The sequence below is a fragment of the Gorilla gorilla genome, chromosome 11, assembly GCF_029281585.2.
Source record: "Gorilla gorilla gorilla isolate KB3781 chromosome 11, NHGRI_mGorGor1-v2.1_pri, whole genome shotgun sequence".
In the NCBI taxonomy this organism is placed as follows: Eukaryota; Metazoa; Chordata; class Mammalia; order Primates; family Hominidae; genus Gorilla; species Gorilla gorilla.
Window position 1 is genome coordinate 126,584,255 of NC_073235.2, and position 14,463 is coordinate 126,598,717.

At 42.1% G+C, this 14,463-nt stretch overlaps 1 protein-coding gene across 1 annotated transcript in view; it reads right to left on the bottom strand.

The window, feature by feature from the left end:
- WDFY1 (WD repeat and FYVE domain containing 1) overlaps positions 1 to 14,463 on the bottom strand; it is a 69,782-nt gene that overhangs the window by 8,783 nt on the left and 46,536 nt on the right. Inside the window, exons 7-9 of the mRNA XM_031008597.3 lie at positions 11,406 to 11,532; positions 10,138 to 10,243; positions 526 to 627 (exon numbers count right to left, since the gene is read on the bottom strand). Of these exons, the coding sequence (XP_030864457.1) occupies positions 526 to 627; positions 10,138 to 10,243; positions 11,406 to 11,532 (335 nt within the window). The remainder of the gene's footprint in view (positions 1 to 525; positions 628 to 10,137; positions 10,244 to 11,405; positions 11,533 to 14,463) is intronic.

Genomic DNA, 14,463 nt, shown 5'->3' on the forward strand with positions numbered 1-14,463 from the left:
GAACATATTTCCTTAATTAAAAAATTTAAAAAATACTCAAAACATGCTTAATAAAAATATTCCAGGTATGCTTATAAGGGAACAATTCAAAATAATCTAAAACTCATAGGATCAGGCATTCAAGTGAGGACTAAATTATTACTTTTTATCTGTTTGTGACAGCATAAGGTATATAACTGTATGACTTTATTCTAATTTTGTTCTTGGCTAGCATAAAACACTGACTTTAATAAGTAATAGTCTTAAACTGAAAGATCTTTTATCTGTTTAAAAATAGGCTCTCAGGATTTTCTACGCACCCCTGCCTTTCCAATACAGGACAAGCAATGGAAAAGTGAGGTAACAGTCTTACTGGCCCTGGGAAAGGTCTTCCTCATTGTTAGTCACACAATGATAAAGACACAGAAAATGTAGGAATTAATAGCATTTGCAAAAACAAAGTGTGTTTCAAAAAAACCCCAGATGAAGTATGCAAATAGTGAAATACACAATCAAGCCAGCGATGACTCGACAGTGGCTACTCACTTGTCTTAGCCCCAGCGTCTTGGTGTCCCACATCTGCTTTATGTTCCAGAAAAATGGCTGCTCACATTTCTGACAAGAATCACTTTCCAACCACTGAGGAGCCTGGGGGAGCAGAAAGTCAAAGGCACCATCAGTGTGTCTATATTTACTCCCATGTTTCAAAATTAATACAACAGTTCTAGACCTTGCCAGGGTTAGTATTTCTTTTCTTTTTTTTTTTTTTTTTTTGTTGTCTCCCAGGCTGGAGTGCTGTATGTGATCTTGGCTCACTGCAACCTCCGCCTCCTGGATTCAAGTGACTCTCCTGCCTCAGCCTCCCAAGTGGCTGGGACTACAGGCATGCACTACCATTCCAGGCTAATTTCTGTATTTTTAGTAGACATGGGGTTTTGCCATGTTGGCCAGGCTGGTCTCAAACTCCTGACCTCCCAAAGTGCTGGGATTATAAGCATGAGCAACCATGCCCGGCCAGTTAGCATTTCTTTTTAATTCCACGAAATATTCTAGCTAGTTGTCATATTCAATATTATGTTTAATTGTGTGTGGGGGGGGTCTTTTTTGAGACAGCGTCTCACTCTGTCACTCAGGCTCGAGTGCAGTGTCGTGAACATGGCTCACTGCAAGCTTGATCTCTCAGGCTCAAATGATCCTCCTGCCTCAGCCTCCCGAATAGCTAGGACCACAGGTGAGTGTCACCATGCCCAGCTAATTTTTTTTTTTTATTTTTTTGTAGAGACAGGATCTCACTATATTTCCCAGGCTTGTTTTGAACTCCTGGCTTCAAATAATCCTTCTGCCTCAGCCCCACAAAGCACTGGGATTACAGTCATGAGCCATTGCGCCCAGCCTTAATTGTGTGTTGAGTAATCATGACAATTTTAGCCATGGTTACAGGGTGTTCAATTTGTAATCTATAGATAGGAGGGAGTAAATCAGTTTTTATTGTGAACCCTTAAGGGTTGTCTTTATGTATTTCCTTTTTATGCCAAAGATGTTTGAACTCTAAATCCACTTGATTAGAAACCCAGTGCACGCAGCAGAATCTGGTGACCTACCACTTGGAAAGGTTTGCGGGGTCACAGGTGACTAATAGAAGAGATCTGACAAAACCCCATCACCTAGTTGCTCTGGGTAGGGACTATGCCGGCAGATTTGCCCCACTTCCCTTCCCAGCCGCAGCAGCACGTCCCTCCCTCCTGGGGCCACACAGGCATCCTGCAGCTTCACTGAGCAGCAAGCTCTGGTACTGGAACTCTTGGTGCACGTTTCTTCTCCCCTCTAACCAATGAGTTACTTTTTGGTATTATTCATCTTGATCTAGCCACAGCCTGTCACACAGTAGGTTTTTAATGCATTTTTGTTGAAACAGAGGAAGCAGTCTCAAAATTAATTTGTTAAAAAACTTAGAAAATAGGCCAGGTGTGGTGGCTCACGCCTGTCATCTCAGCACTTTGGGAGGCCGAGGCAGATGGATCACCTGAGGTCAGGAGTTCAAGCCTGGCCAACACAGTGAAACCCCGTCTTTACTAAAAATACAAAAATTAGCCGGGTGTGGTGGTGCACACCTGTAATCCCAGCTACTTGGGAGGCTGAGGCAGAAGAATCACTTGAACCCAGGAGGCGGAGGTTGCAGTGAGCCAAGATCATGTCATTGCACCCTAGTCTGGGTGACAAGAGCAAGACTCTGTCTCAAAAAACAAAACAAAACAAAATAAAAACTTAGAAAATATTTCTCTAAACAAAAAATTACAAACTATACTCAATTCTAAGACAAACCTGCTAAAAGCCTGTTTAGGCCGGGCGCAGTGGCTCACACCTGTAATCCCAGCACTTTGGGAGGCCAAGGCAGGCGGATTACCTGAGGTCAGGAGTTCAAGACCAGCTTGGCCAACATGGTGAAACCCCATCTCTACTAAAAACACAAAATTAGCCAGGCGTGGTGGCACATGCCTATGCCTATAATCCCAGCTACTCAGGAGGCTGAGGAGAGAAAATCGCTTGAAACTGGGAGGTGGAGGTTGCAGTGAGCAGAGATTGCACCACTGCACTCCAGCCTAGGCGACAAGAGTGAAACTCCCGTCTTAAAAAAAAAAAAAACCTGTTTAACCCCAATCACTTAACATTACATATGTGCAATAAAAATAGTAGAAAATATTTTTTCTAAAATATATATTAATATATTTGGTGGTTTGAATGATGGGTGCCCCTAGTTCTTCATTTTCTCTCCTATTGCATCAAAACTTTTGGCCTTCCTATTTCTTATTTTAGATCTGTCACTAGAAATTTTTCTACATATAACAGACATTAGAAAGGTCTTTTTTTGAGGGGGGGGTGCAGAAGGCACTCACAAGTAGACTGAAATAGGCTGAGATAGAAGAAAGGTTTCCTTAAATAACTGGGGAATGTTGGAGATGAGAAGGGATGAAAGAAGAATAAAGAGATGTGTATCTATGTGAGAAAAATTATTTTCTTGATATGGAATTACTTCTTTGTTTCTGTGATCAATGCAAGGCAGGTGGTGATGGAGGCTGGTGATGTGTGGGGATACTACCTGGGGACACTGTCCCTAAGAGAGACGCAGCAGGCCGTGCTGCCAATGGCACGGGGTATTTAATTGCCGGAGGAAGGAAAGTTCTTATGTCTGGGACATGCCCAAGCGTAACTCTTGCAAAACCACAGTCACATGGACCAAAAAGCAGCACAAAAATGTATTCACTAAGCCATCTCCAAACAACTTCAGTAAGGGCTAATGTGCTTTAAGGACGACACAATGAAGGCTTTAATGGAAACAGAATAATAGATGAAAGTTTGTTCCCGTTTATACTTTCCATACTTAGCAGCACGGAATTCGATGTTTAATTTAGCGCACAAAAACATTAAGTGTAAAAAAGAACTGACTTGCAAACTTGCCCATTATTGCTCAGTGCTTTAGAAATTCACTTCTTTCTTTTGTCTACAGTTAATGGCTGGATTTTCTATTTTCCTTGACCACACAGTGTCTATTAAGTATTACTTAAAATAAAAATCTTAAACTTTACTGGTGTGGAATTCAGAAATCTCGCTCTCAACCAAAACAGAGGGAGGATTAAATTTTCTATTTTTCTTGAGTTAAAATTTGGTTAAAAAAAATAAAGAAAAATCACTGAATGAAATGTCTGCATTTTCCCCCCTTAGCCTCTCATTTATGACATTATTGGCCTGGTTTGATCCATAAATTTTTAAAATTTGTTTCCTAGGACAGAACAGATTAAAGGGACTAAGGTGGGTAGAACTGAAGGCAAGAACACAGTTTCAGGAAAAACGTTCTCAGTCCTACATGAAATAGTTTTCTACACAAATACAAAGTTGTATTACCATGAAACACACATGCAACATTTGTGGTCAGAATGGTGAACCTGCATCATCAAGAAATTAGTAAATTACATTAAATGTACACTTTTTTTTTTTTTTTTGAGACAGGGTCTCACTTTGTCACACAGGCTGGACTGCAAGGGCACAATCATGGCTCACTGCAGCCTCAACCTCTGTCTCATGCGATCCTTCCTCCTCTCAGCTGCCCTAGTAGTTGGGACTAGAGATATGTACCACCACACCCAGCAAATTTTTTGTACAAACAGGGTTTCTCCAAGCTGCTCAGGCTGAACTCCTGGGCTCAAGTGATCTGCCTGCCTCAGCTTCCCAAAGTGCTGGGATTACAGGCGTTAGCCACTGTGCCCAGCTGTACATCTTCATCAAAATGATTGTCTTCATAAGGGGCTGGCATTTGAATTATGTTTCAATTACCCAGAGCATTCCTTTAACACAAAAGGCCTCTATCTCCAGCAATGTGCGTTAAGCAGTACACCAATGGATTTCCTAACATTTTAATGTTTTCAAGTGATTCAATTTCAAGCAAGGATTTTAAAAATAAATACAGATAAGCCATTTTTAAATTCTCAATTTTTTTTTTTTTTTTTTTTGAGACACAGCCTTGCTTTGTTGCCCAGGCTGGAGTGCATTGGCATGATCTCGGCTCACTGCAACCTCTGCCTCCTGGGTTCAAGCAATTCTCCTGCCTCAGTCTCCCGAGTAGCTGGGATTACAGGTGCCCACCACCACACCCAGCTATTTTTTTGTATTTTTAGTAGAGATGGGGTTTCGCCATGTTGGTCAGGCTGGTCTCAAACTCCTGACCTCAAGTGATCTGCCCACCTCAGCCTCCCAAAGTGCTGGGATTACAGGCGTGAGCCACCGTGCCTGGACTAAATTCTCAACTCTTTTTTTTTTTTTTTTTTTTTGAGATGGAGTCTCGCTCTGTCACCCAGGCTGGAGTGCAATGGCGTGATCTTGGCTCACTGCAACCTCCACCTCCTGGGTTCAAGTGATTCTCCTGCCTCAGCCTCCCAAGTAGCTGAGATTACAGGTGTCCGCCACCATGCCTGGCTATTTTTTGTACTTTTAGTAGGGTTGGGATTTTACCATGTTGGCCAGGCTGGTCTCGAACTCCTGACCTCAGGGGATTCGCCTGTCTCAGCCTCCTAAAATGCTGGGATTACAGGCATGAATCACAGTGTCTGGCCTCTCAATTCATTTCTAATAGTCATAGCAAGTGGTTCATAGCAAGTGGTTCGTAGCAAGTCATCACAAAGTCTAGGAGTCAGATCTCTTGCCTTCCAATCCTGGCTCTGCCACTTGTCAGCACTGTCCTCAGGCACGTGACTCAACTTCTCTGTGCCTAGGTTTCCTTATCCACTGTTATGGTCTGGCTGTGTGTCCCCACCCACATCTCACTTAGAATTGTAATAATCCCCATGTGTCATGGGAGGGACCCAGTAGGATGTAATTGAATCATGGGGGTGGGTTTTTCCCATGCTATTCTCCTGGTAGTGAGTAAGTCTCACAATGTCTGATGGTTTTATAAAGGGGAGTTCCCCTGCACATGCCCTCTTGCCTTCCATGTAAGACATGACTTTGCTCCTCCTTCACCTTCCACCATGATTGTGACGCCTCCCCAGCCATGTGGAATTGTGAGTCCATTAAACCTCTTACCTTTATAAATTACCCAGTCTCAGGTATATCTTTATTAGCAGCCTGAGAATGGACTAATACATCTGTAAAATGGGATAACAGTAGTATATACCTCATAAGGTTGTGAGGATTAAGTGAGTTAATATTTGGGAAGTGTTCAGAATACTATGTGGCATACAGTAAGTGACATCTAAGTCCAGGCAATGTGCCAAGTGTTTCACGTTTTTTTATTCTACTTAATTTTCATTATGTCCTAGGAGATACCAAGCAACACTATCCCCATTTTACAGGCAAAGAAACTGGCTTAGAGATTAAAGCAACTGTCAGTGAGTACACGCAGATCCTGGGCAGATCCAGGAGTCCAGCCTGCATCTATCTCTCTGTGTATCCCTATGCTCCACACAGCCTCTGTATATGAGGCCTATCCACTTCTACCTATGGGGGTCTCCAAACATGGTCCTGGGCTAGGGCAACCTACAGATCTGAGCTCTTGCCTCAGGGAGCATGATTCTGTTTACAGGTTTAAGAAAGAATATTACTTTGGCTGGGCGCAGTTGCTCACATCTGTAATCCCAGCACTTTGGGAGGCTGAGGCAGGTGGATCACTTGAGGCCAGGAGTTCGAGACCAGCCTGGCCAACATGGTGAAACCCTGTCTCTACTAGAAATGCAGAAATTAGCCAGGCATGGTGGCACATGTCTGCAGTCCCAGCTACTCAGGTGACTGAGGCACGAGAATCGCTTGAGCCCAGGAGGCAGAGGTTGCAGTGACGAAAATATATGCTTAAAAAAATTTGAGATAACAAATTAAAATCAAAATCAGAAACAAATAGCTTTTTAGAACATATTTTAATATAAGAGATACCCTTAACTTTATTTCACTTAATATTCAGAATATAGCATTACACTGTAAGCTAACATGAGCCATCCTTATACTTATTATCTAAGAAGAAGCTTTCGTTTTGTGCTGAGAAGAGCAAGAGAGAGTATTAATCAGGTATTATAATTGCTTCACTCTCTTTTCTATATCTTTTTGCACCTGCCAAATCTGAACAAAGATATGGCAAGAATAAACTCCATTGCTCTACTGCCACTAACTGCTGCACTCGTCACACTGCACTAGTATATAAAATGCTACACATTCTGTAACCTACTAGTTCTAAAATAAAGTTCTCTTTTCAAGAAGATTCATTCTAATTATTGTTACTTGCTCATTTATATTTTGTGCCTACTTCCAAAAAAAGGATCCCTTCTCATTATGATCTGGCAGGGAGGCAAATCTGCTTCCAACTCGACGGCGTAGTGGTTGAAGCCACAGTGGGTAGTAAATGCTCCAGTTAGTATTGACAGGGGACTTGGAGAGAAATTCCAGGCAAGCATTGCAGAGCTAGAGGATCTGGGATCAATCCTCTATGCCCTGGTCTAAGAAAGTCCTATAAAACCCTAAAGGCCGGGCACGGTGGCTCATGCCTGTAATCCCAGCACTTTGGCAAGCTGAGGCGGGCGGATCACTTGAGGTCAGGGGCTCGTGACCAGCCTGGTCAACATGGTGAAACCCTGTCTCTACTAAAAATATAAAATATTAGCCAGGTACAGGTATGGTGGCATAAGCCTGTCGCCCCAGATACTTGGGAGGCTGAGGTGGGAGAACCATTTGAAACTAGGATGCGAAGGTTGCAGTGAGCCGAGATCGCACCACTGCACTCCAGCCCGGGTGACAGAGCTAGACTCCGTCTCAAAAAAAAAAAAAAAAAAAGCCCAAAAATCCTAAGGCAGGGTCAGAACCTTATAGATTATAGCCTGTTTATCCTTGCAATACATTTTCTCAGTTATTAAAAAACAAACAAACAAAAAAAACCACTAAAAATAATGCATCTTTTTGACACAATTTGCCTTCCTGTCTCTTCTACAGACGCAGTGAATTGTGCACACAGGAAATGCCTTGATTGATGGGACTATTTTTTCTTTCCCTAGATAGAGAAATACACTCCACAGTGATGCACTTTGACGGTAGGAATCCCACTTCTACTTTCTAAGTACTTTTTCTAGAAGAATTTACCAACGATAAAACGAGCAGGTTAAAATCTAAGTTGTGAAACCCTCGGGAAAGCCGCCAGCAGTGCTGGGCACCAAGAGTCTCCTCCCCTCATCATCCAGGGAATACAGCCTTTCTCTGAGTTTTCTGCTCTCTCAGAATAAGACTGAGAAACAATAGGCCAAGAGCCAAGAACAGTTTACTAGCTTTTCTTGGTGCATATAACTAGTAGCTGATAAACGTAAAACACAGCTCGAATAAATCTTTGCAAATATAGTATTATGCATCCTATAATTTATATATATATATATACATATTTTTTAGATGGAGTTTTGCTCGTCGCCCAGGCTGGAGCGCAGTGGTGCAAGCTTGGCTCACTGCAACCTCCGCCTCCTGGGTTCAAGTGATTCTTCTGCCTCAGCCTCCCAAGTAGCTGGGATTATAGGCACCTGCCACCATGCCTGGCTAATTTTTATATTTTTTAGTAGAGACCGGGTTTCACCATGTTGGCCAGGCTGGACTCCAACTCCTGACCTCAGGTGATCCACCCACCTCAGCCTCCCAAAGCGCTGGGATTACAGGCATGAGCCACTGCGCTGGCCACATCCTATACTATTAAGCCAATGTATCTGTGTTTAATAATAAAATATTCTAAGCCTTACCAAATAATTTTTAGAAAATTCAAAAAGAGAAATTAACCAGCAGACATGTAATCCAAATTTCCTCTATCTGACTTGTCTTACAAAGTTACCAAAAAATCTCACAATCAGTACGTCTCTGTATTATGGATTGCATTTTATTATTTATAGGGTAGTCTATTTCTTCCACTAGATTACAAATTTCTTGTGGGCAAGTATCTTTGTGTACAGTAGCCATAAAGTCTGGAAATGAGTAATGTCACCATTTAAAAAAAAAATAGATGAAAGCCCCTTGATCACTTCTACTGGAATATGCTAAAAATGAAGGTTTAATCAGTGAGAATCAGACTCACAAAGAATCAGAGACAACACAAAGCAGACACATGTGCAGGGACTGGTGGGAATTCTGCATCAACGCATAATGTCTATTACAATGGTGCACAGCACACTGAATAACATATTGCCATAAAGGACAGGATACTGAACAGATCATGTGATGTCATGCAACACAGTAGGTACTGCAATGCAATATCAATAAGCCATTTATTAAATACATTCACTTGAGTTTCCCGGCTGTAAGGACACCCTGTAGGTGCCCAACAAATATTTCTGAAGTTAAACTATAAGTCATTAACATCCCTCATGGTCTACAATCTTCTCTGGAATCAACTTTTTTGCTAACAACATCATAAGTTGTAGATGTCACTTAGAAAAGAAAGATAATGACAGTACAGGCAGAGATGAGAATGGAAACCTTGATTGGAAATCATTTGACGACATCTATAAAAAGCCTTAAGAATGTATATATCCTTGGACCCAGAAGGTCTATTTCCAGAAATTCGTCTGAAATACATAATTGATCAATCACACAATGACAAGGTCAAGAATATTCACTGCAGCATTCTTCAAAATATTTAAAAAAAAGAATGTACACAGTGCCTCATGCCTACAATCCCAGCAATTTGGGAGACTGAGGCAGGAGGATTGCTTGAGCCCAGGAGTTTGAGACCAGCCTAGACGATACAGCAAGACCCTGTCTCTACCAAAAAAAAAAAAAATTGAAAAATAAGCTGTGCATGGTAGTGTATGCCTGTAGCCCCAGCTACTCAGGAAGCTGAAGTGGGAGGATCGCTTAAGCCTGGGAGGTTGAGGCTGCAGAGAGCCAAGATCATGCCACTGCACTCCAGCCTGGGTGACAAAGCAAGACCCTGTCTCAAAAAAAAAAAAAAAAAAAAAAAAGAGAGAGAGAGAGATTGTTTAGACAATTAGACTGTCTGTCTAAAGAACTGGAAGACAACTGAGAAGTCATTTCATTCCACAATTCCACTTTATGTAGGAGGGAACAGATACTTAGAGAAATTAAGGCACTTAACCAAATAAGGTCTCACAACTAGTTAGTGGCCCAACCAAGTTAGAAATTAGGTCACCTGAAAAGAATACTATGTCGACATGGCCTCAGTGTACTAGAACTCAATGGGAAGTAAAAGCAGAGAAATGGAAATATACTTTCCCAGAAACCTGTCAAGTGTTTAGCTATGTCCCTGACAGCAGTCACTGATGCATCTCTCAGGGTTTCCTACAGGAATGCTACGGGACCACAATGGTGCTTCGGAGGACCTCTATGCAGTCCAAATCACTGGATACGCCAGAAATCTGTCTCAAAGTGTTATCTCAGTGTATTGCTCAAGGCTGAGAACCAGCCTAAACGCTGATTGTATATACTGCATGTCATTGGTAGAAACTCTCAAATGAGCAGAGGAAGCAATGCAAAATGACACAAAGGACCTTGTCAGAAATAACCCATTAGCAGAAGGGGAAGCTGGGACTGTCTGCACCTGGACCGGCATTTACAGCTCGCGGGGTGAAAAGCCAAGAAGAAGCCAGGTTCTTGGGGGTCTCCCCCAATCAGCCTGGACTTGCCCTTGTCTCTTACCTCTTCTCTGCTAACATCCATGTTCCACACCGCAATTCCGCCGTCCGAGGAACAGGAGACGAGCTGCCTGGTGAGCTGAAGGTAGCACAGCGACTGTACCTTGTCACTGCAAACAGCACACACAACAGTCACTTGTCTCCATGCGGAAAAACACAGGAACCGTCTTCATTTAGGCTCAAATTGCTCTCCTCATTAAAATCAGCAAGTGGTATTTTACCACTGACTATTTAGCACGGTAAAATGAATTCTAGTATAAACTTTACTTGGCATTTTATAACTCATAATACAGAATGATACTTTCTGTAAAATATACGACTACTTTCAAATCGGTCATTAAGAATTGTAGGCCAGAGATTTGATGAGGGCTATGGTTTTTGGGACCAATCAACATGATTTCCCTTTCAGATGCGTAAGATTTACCTACTTGTTCAGAAACAAGAACGAAGGAGGTATAACTCCCCTACTGAACACAATTCATATGAACAAGGAGTCAAACACCACAAAGATCACTAGTGTGCACACATAAACACACACAGACACACACAGATGGGGTGAAGACCTCTATCCCTCCTGCATGCCTGTCATACCACCCCTTAGGATGCCCAAGGAAACAAGCTCTTGGCCTGTTATACTTGTGTATAATATGTTTCCTCAGCTAACTTTCAGCTTGACTGTGATTATAGTAACAGCTGCAGCCTAGCCAAAAAGGAAAGAAAAGAAAGCAAGGTGAAGATGTATTTCTTTTTCTCTCAGGGCTACAGGGCAAGATCCTAAATATACAATGGTATCACTCAGGTGAATTCCACTGTCAAACTAGACAACATTTCTTAATTTAATATCTTTTAGAATAAAAAAACAAAGAACAAAAAACAAGTTAGGCTCCCAGCTCAACAACAGCTTAGTATCATGTTACATGCAACCTTCCATGGTCAAAGTCCTCACCTGCATCTCTATCCTATGCCTGCCTTAATCAGATATTTCAACAGGGTGACTCCTTGAGAGAAAAAGTGGCAAGTGCTCTTTGGACTAAGGAGGAAGAAAGCCCTGCATTTGGTTTTTTTTGTTTGTTTGTTTTGTTTAGTTTTTTGCTACTAAACATCAGACACTTGGGGCTGACAGAAAGCAGTTAAAAGTGAACTGAGCCCTATCAATGATAATTGCCATCTTAGAACGTGGGGTTTGCAGAAAGTGGTATCAGACTATTAATGCCTTTCACTAGCTCCCCACTAACTCGGATTCTTTCCCCACCCCCACAAGTGGTCACGCACTGATGGCCCTGAAGTAACAGCGTCCGGCCTTTCCTTCCTCCGATGTCCCACATGATGATGCTGTTGTCAGATGCTCCTGAGAAGAGTAACCGCTGAATAGGGTCCCACCAGAGGCAGGCGACACTACCTAGGGATTTGTGAGAGAGAGAGAGAGAGAGGGAGGCAGGGGAGAAGTAAAATATAACTCTACATCAGGACGTATACATTTGACAGGTGAAGACCAAACTAGGAGCAGCTGAGTCTTTAAGCAAAAAGGTACCTTCATGGTGTACAACGGGTCATTCAACCATTCTATCATGAGTCATACAGAAGACACAGCACCATTATCCACAGTCATAAGATTACAATTTTCAATTGTGCATCAAACTACTTGGGGCCGGGCATGGTGACTCACACTTGTAATCCCAGCACTTTGGGAGGCCAAGGAGGGCGAATCACTTGAAGCCAGGAGTTCAAGACTAGGCCTGGCCAACATGGTGAAACCCCGTCTCTCCAAAAAAACAAATTAGCCAGGCATGGTGGCAGGCGCCTGTAATCCCAGCTACTCGGGAGGCTAAGGTGGGAGAATTGCTTGAACCCAGGAGGTGGAAGTTGCAGTGAGCCAAGATAGCACCACTGCACTCCAGCCTGGGTGACAGAGTGAGACTCTGTCTCAAAAAAAAAAAAAAAAAAAAACTGCTTGTAATACAAAGATTTTTGAAGAAGTTTTTCCTTGTTCTGTGACAAAAATTACAAAGTAGCTTACATACAAAATGTTCAGAATGAAGAAAAAAATTGCTACTAATATTTAGTGACAAAAACCAGTAAAGTTTACTGTGTCCAACCTACACAAGATAAAAAATCTAGATTATTCTGGGTCTCTGGGACCTGGCAGGTGTTTTACCCCAAGATGTCTATGTTTAAGAAAATTACATTAAGTACCACAGAAAAAAGCCTGTTGTACACTACATAATTATGCCAAGTAATTTACGTGAAAAATCTGAACTTCACATTTCATACTTTATATGGGCTAACTTATCAAATCTGAAACCCTTGGGGAAATCTTTCTTTCTACAGGTATATCTTTCAGTAGGTCCTTTCCTTGTTCATCGACTGCTGTTTGTCTAGAAAAAACATTAATCAACTTAGTAAAACTGAACCAGCCACACAAGCTAATAATAATTTTGGTAGGTATATAGAAAATTAATGATGCCATATTCAAAGGCAAACAGAAACTACTTTATCACATACACTTTCCAAAAACAGAACAAAAGTAGAAACAAATATTCTGCAAAGGCTTCAAGGGTTAGTTTCACATGACTTTCGACCCTGTGTAATCTATGTGCCATCCATTTCAGTTAGAGGCTTAAGAGCAGATAAATACGGTCTTTCAGCATGAAAACCAGTACCCATTCTGGTAGTTACTAGAACCCATTCTGCCTTTAGCAACCCTGAAAAAACTGACGAGCCTGGGGGTCATGAGAGAATTAGTCATAAACAGAAAGTGGTTTCTTCACGGGCCTCTGCTTTCCTGCCCAAAGCTATTTTAACTTGCTGTTCTCTTTTCTTCTTTTCCCCTACAGGGTCCTTGATTTGATATACTCCATTTCACCTAAATAGATTACATAGAAAGCATAGTGTACATTTATTACAACTTGTTACAACTAAAACGCTTACTATGGTCATAAATAAGTCCATCACTGATTCTTTCAGCAACTCCCCAGTTCTCCATAAACCAGATGGCCTCAAAGCTTGTACTTTGTGACACATATCAGAATGTGATCTTGTGATCTGTATGAAAACTGCAATCCATTACAGCTTAGCATCTGACATAGTTTAGATATGTGTCCCCTCTAAATTTTGTGTGTATATATATATATATGATTTTTTTTTTTTTTTAAGACGGAGTCTCCCTCTCTCACCCAGGTTGGAGTGCAATGGCATGATCTTGGCTCACTGCAACTTCTGCCTCCTGGGTTCAAGAGACTCTCCTGCCTCAGCCTCCCTGAGTAGCTGGGACTACAGGCGCCCGCCAACATGTCCAGCTAATATTTTTTGTATTTTTAGTAGAGATGGGGTTTCGCCATGTTGCCAGGCTGGTCTCAAACTCCTGACCTCAAGTGATCTGCCCAACTCAGCCTCCCAAAGTGCTGGGATTACAGGTGTAAGCCATCGGGCCCAGCCTCTAAATTTCATGTTAAACTGTAATCCCCAATATTGCAGGTGGGGCTTGGTGGTTGGCTCACGGGGTGGATTTCTCACGAATGGTTTAGTGCCATCCCCTTGGTGCTCTCCTTGAGTCAGTAAATGAGCTCCCTTGAGATATGGTTGTTTAAAAGTGTGTGGCACCCCCACACCCCCACTCCTGCTTTTGTCATGTGATGTGCCTGTTCACACCTCACCTTCTGCTATGACTGTAAGCTTCCTAAGGCCCTCACCAGAAGCATGCCGGCACCATGCTTCCTGTACAGCCTGTAGATCCACGAACCAATTAAACCTCTTTTCTTTATAAATTACCCAGTCTTAGATATTTCTTTACTGCAATGCAAGAATGGCCCAATACAGCATCTAACGAAACCTCTTTATTACACATGTGTATGTGGCGAGTCACTCAATACAATCAATGGACTTTAAAAACCCCTCCACAGAGCTTCACCAACCCACTGCACTACAGAAATGAAATTTCACCCAGTAATTCTTTTCCCTCAGTCCCTACACAGGGTATGTTTCCCAAGCAGAGGCTGAACCAGCCCACACATTTCTTCTAATTGTATTTATCAGGTCTTGCTCAGGGGCTTAGAAACTGACAAATTTTTTTAAAGTAATAACAACAATTCTTCCAAAAGGTTTTTACCAGTTAGAAGTAATTTTAAAGGTCTTCCCAGCACAATAACTTATTTTATTTTTATTTCTATTTTTTTGAGACAGAGTCTCACTCTGTCACCCAGGCAGGAGTGTAGTGCTGTAATCTCGGCTCACTGCAACCTCTGCCCCCAAGGTTCAAGTGATTCTCCTGCCTCAGCCTTCCGAGTAGCTAGGGGTGGAATTACAGGGATGCGCCACCATGCCTGGCTAATTT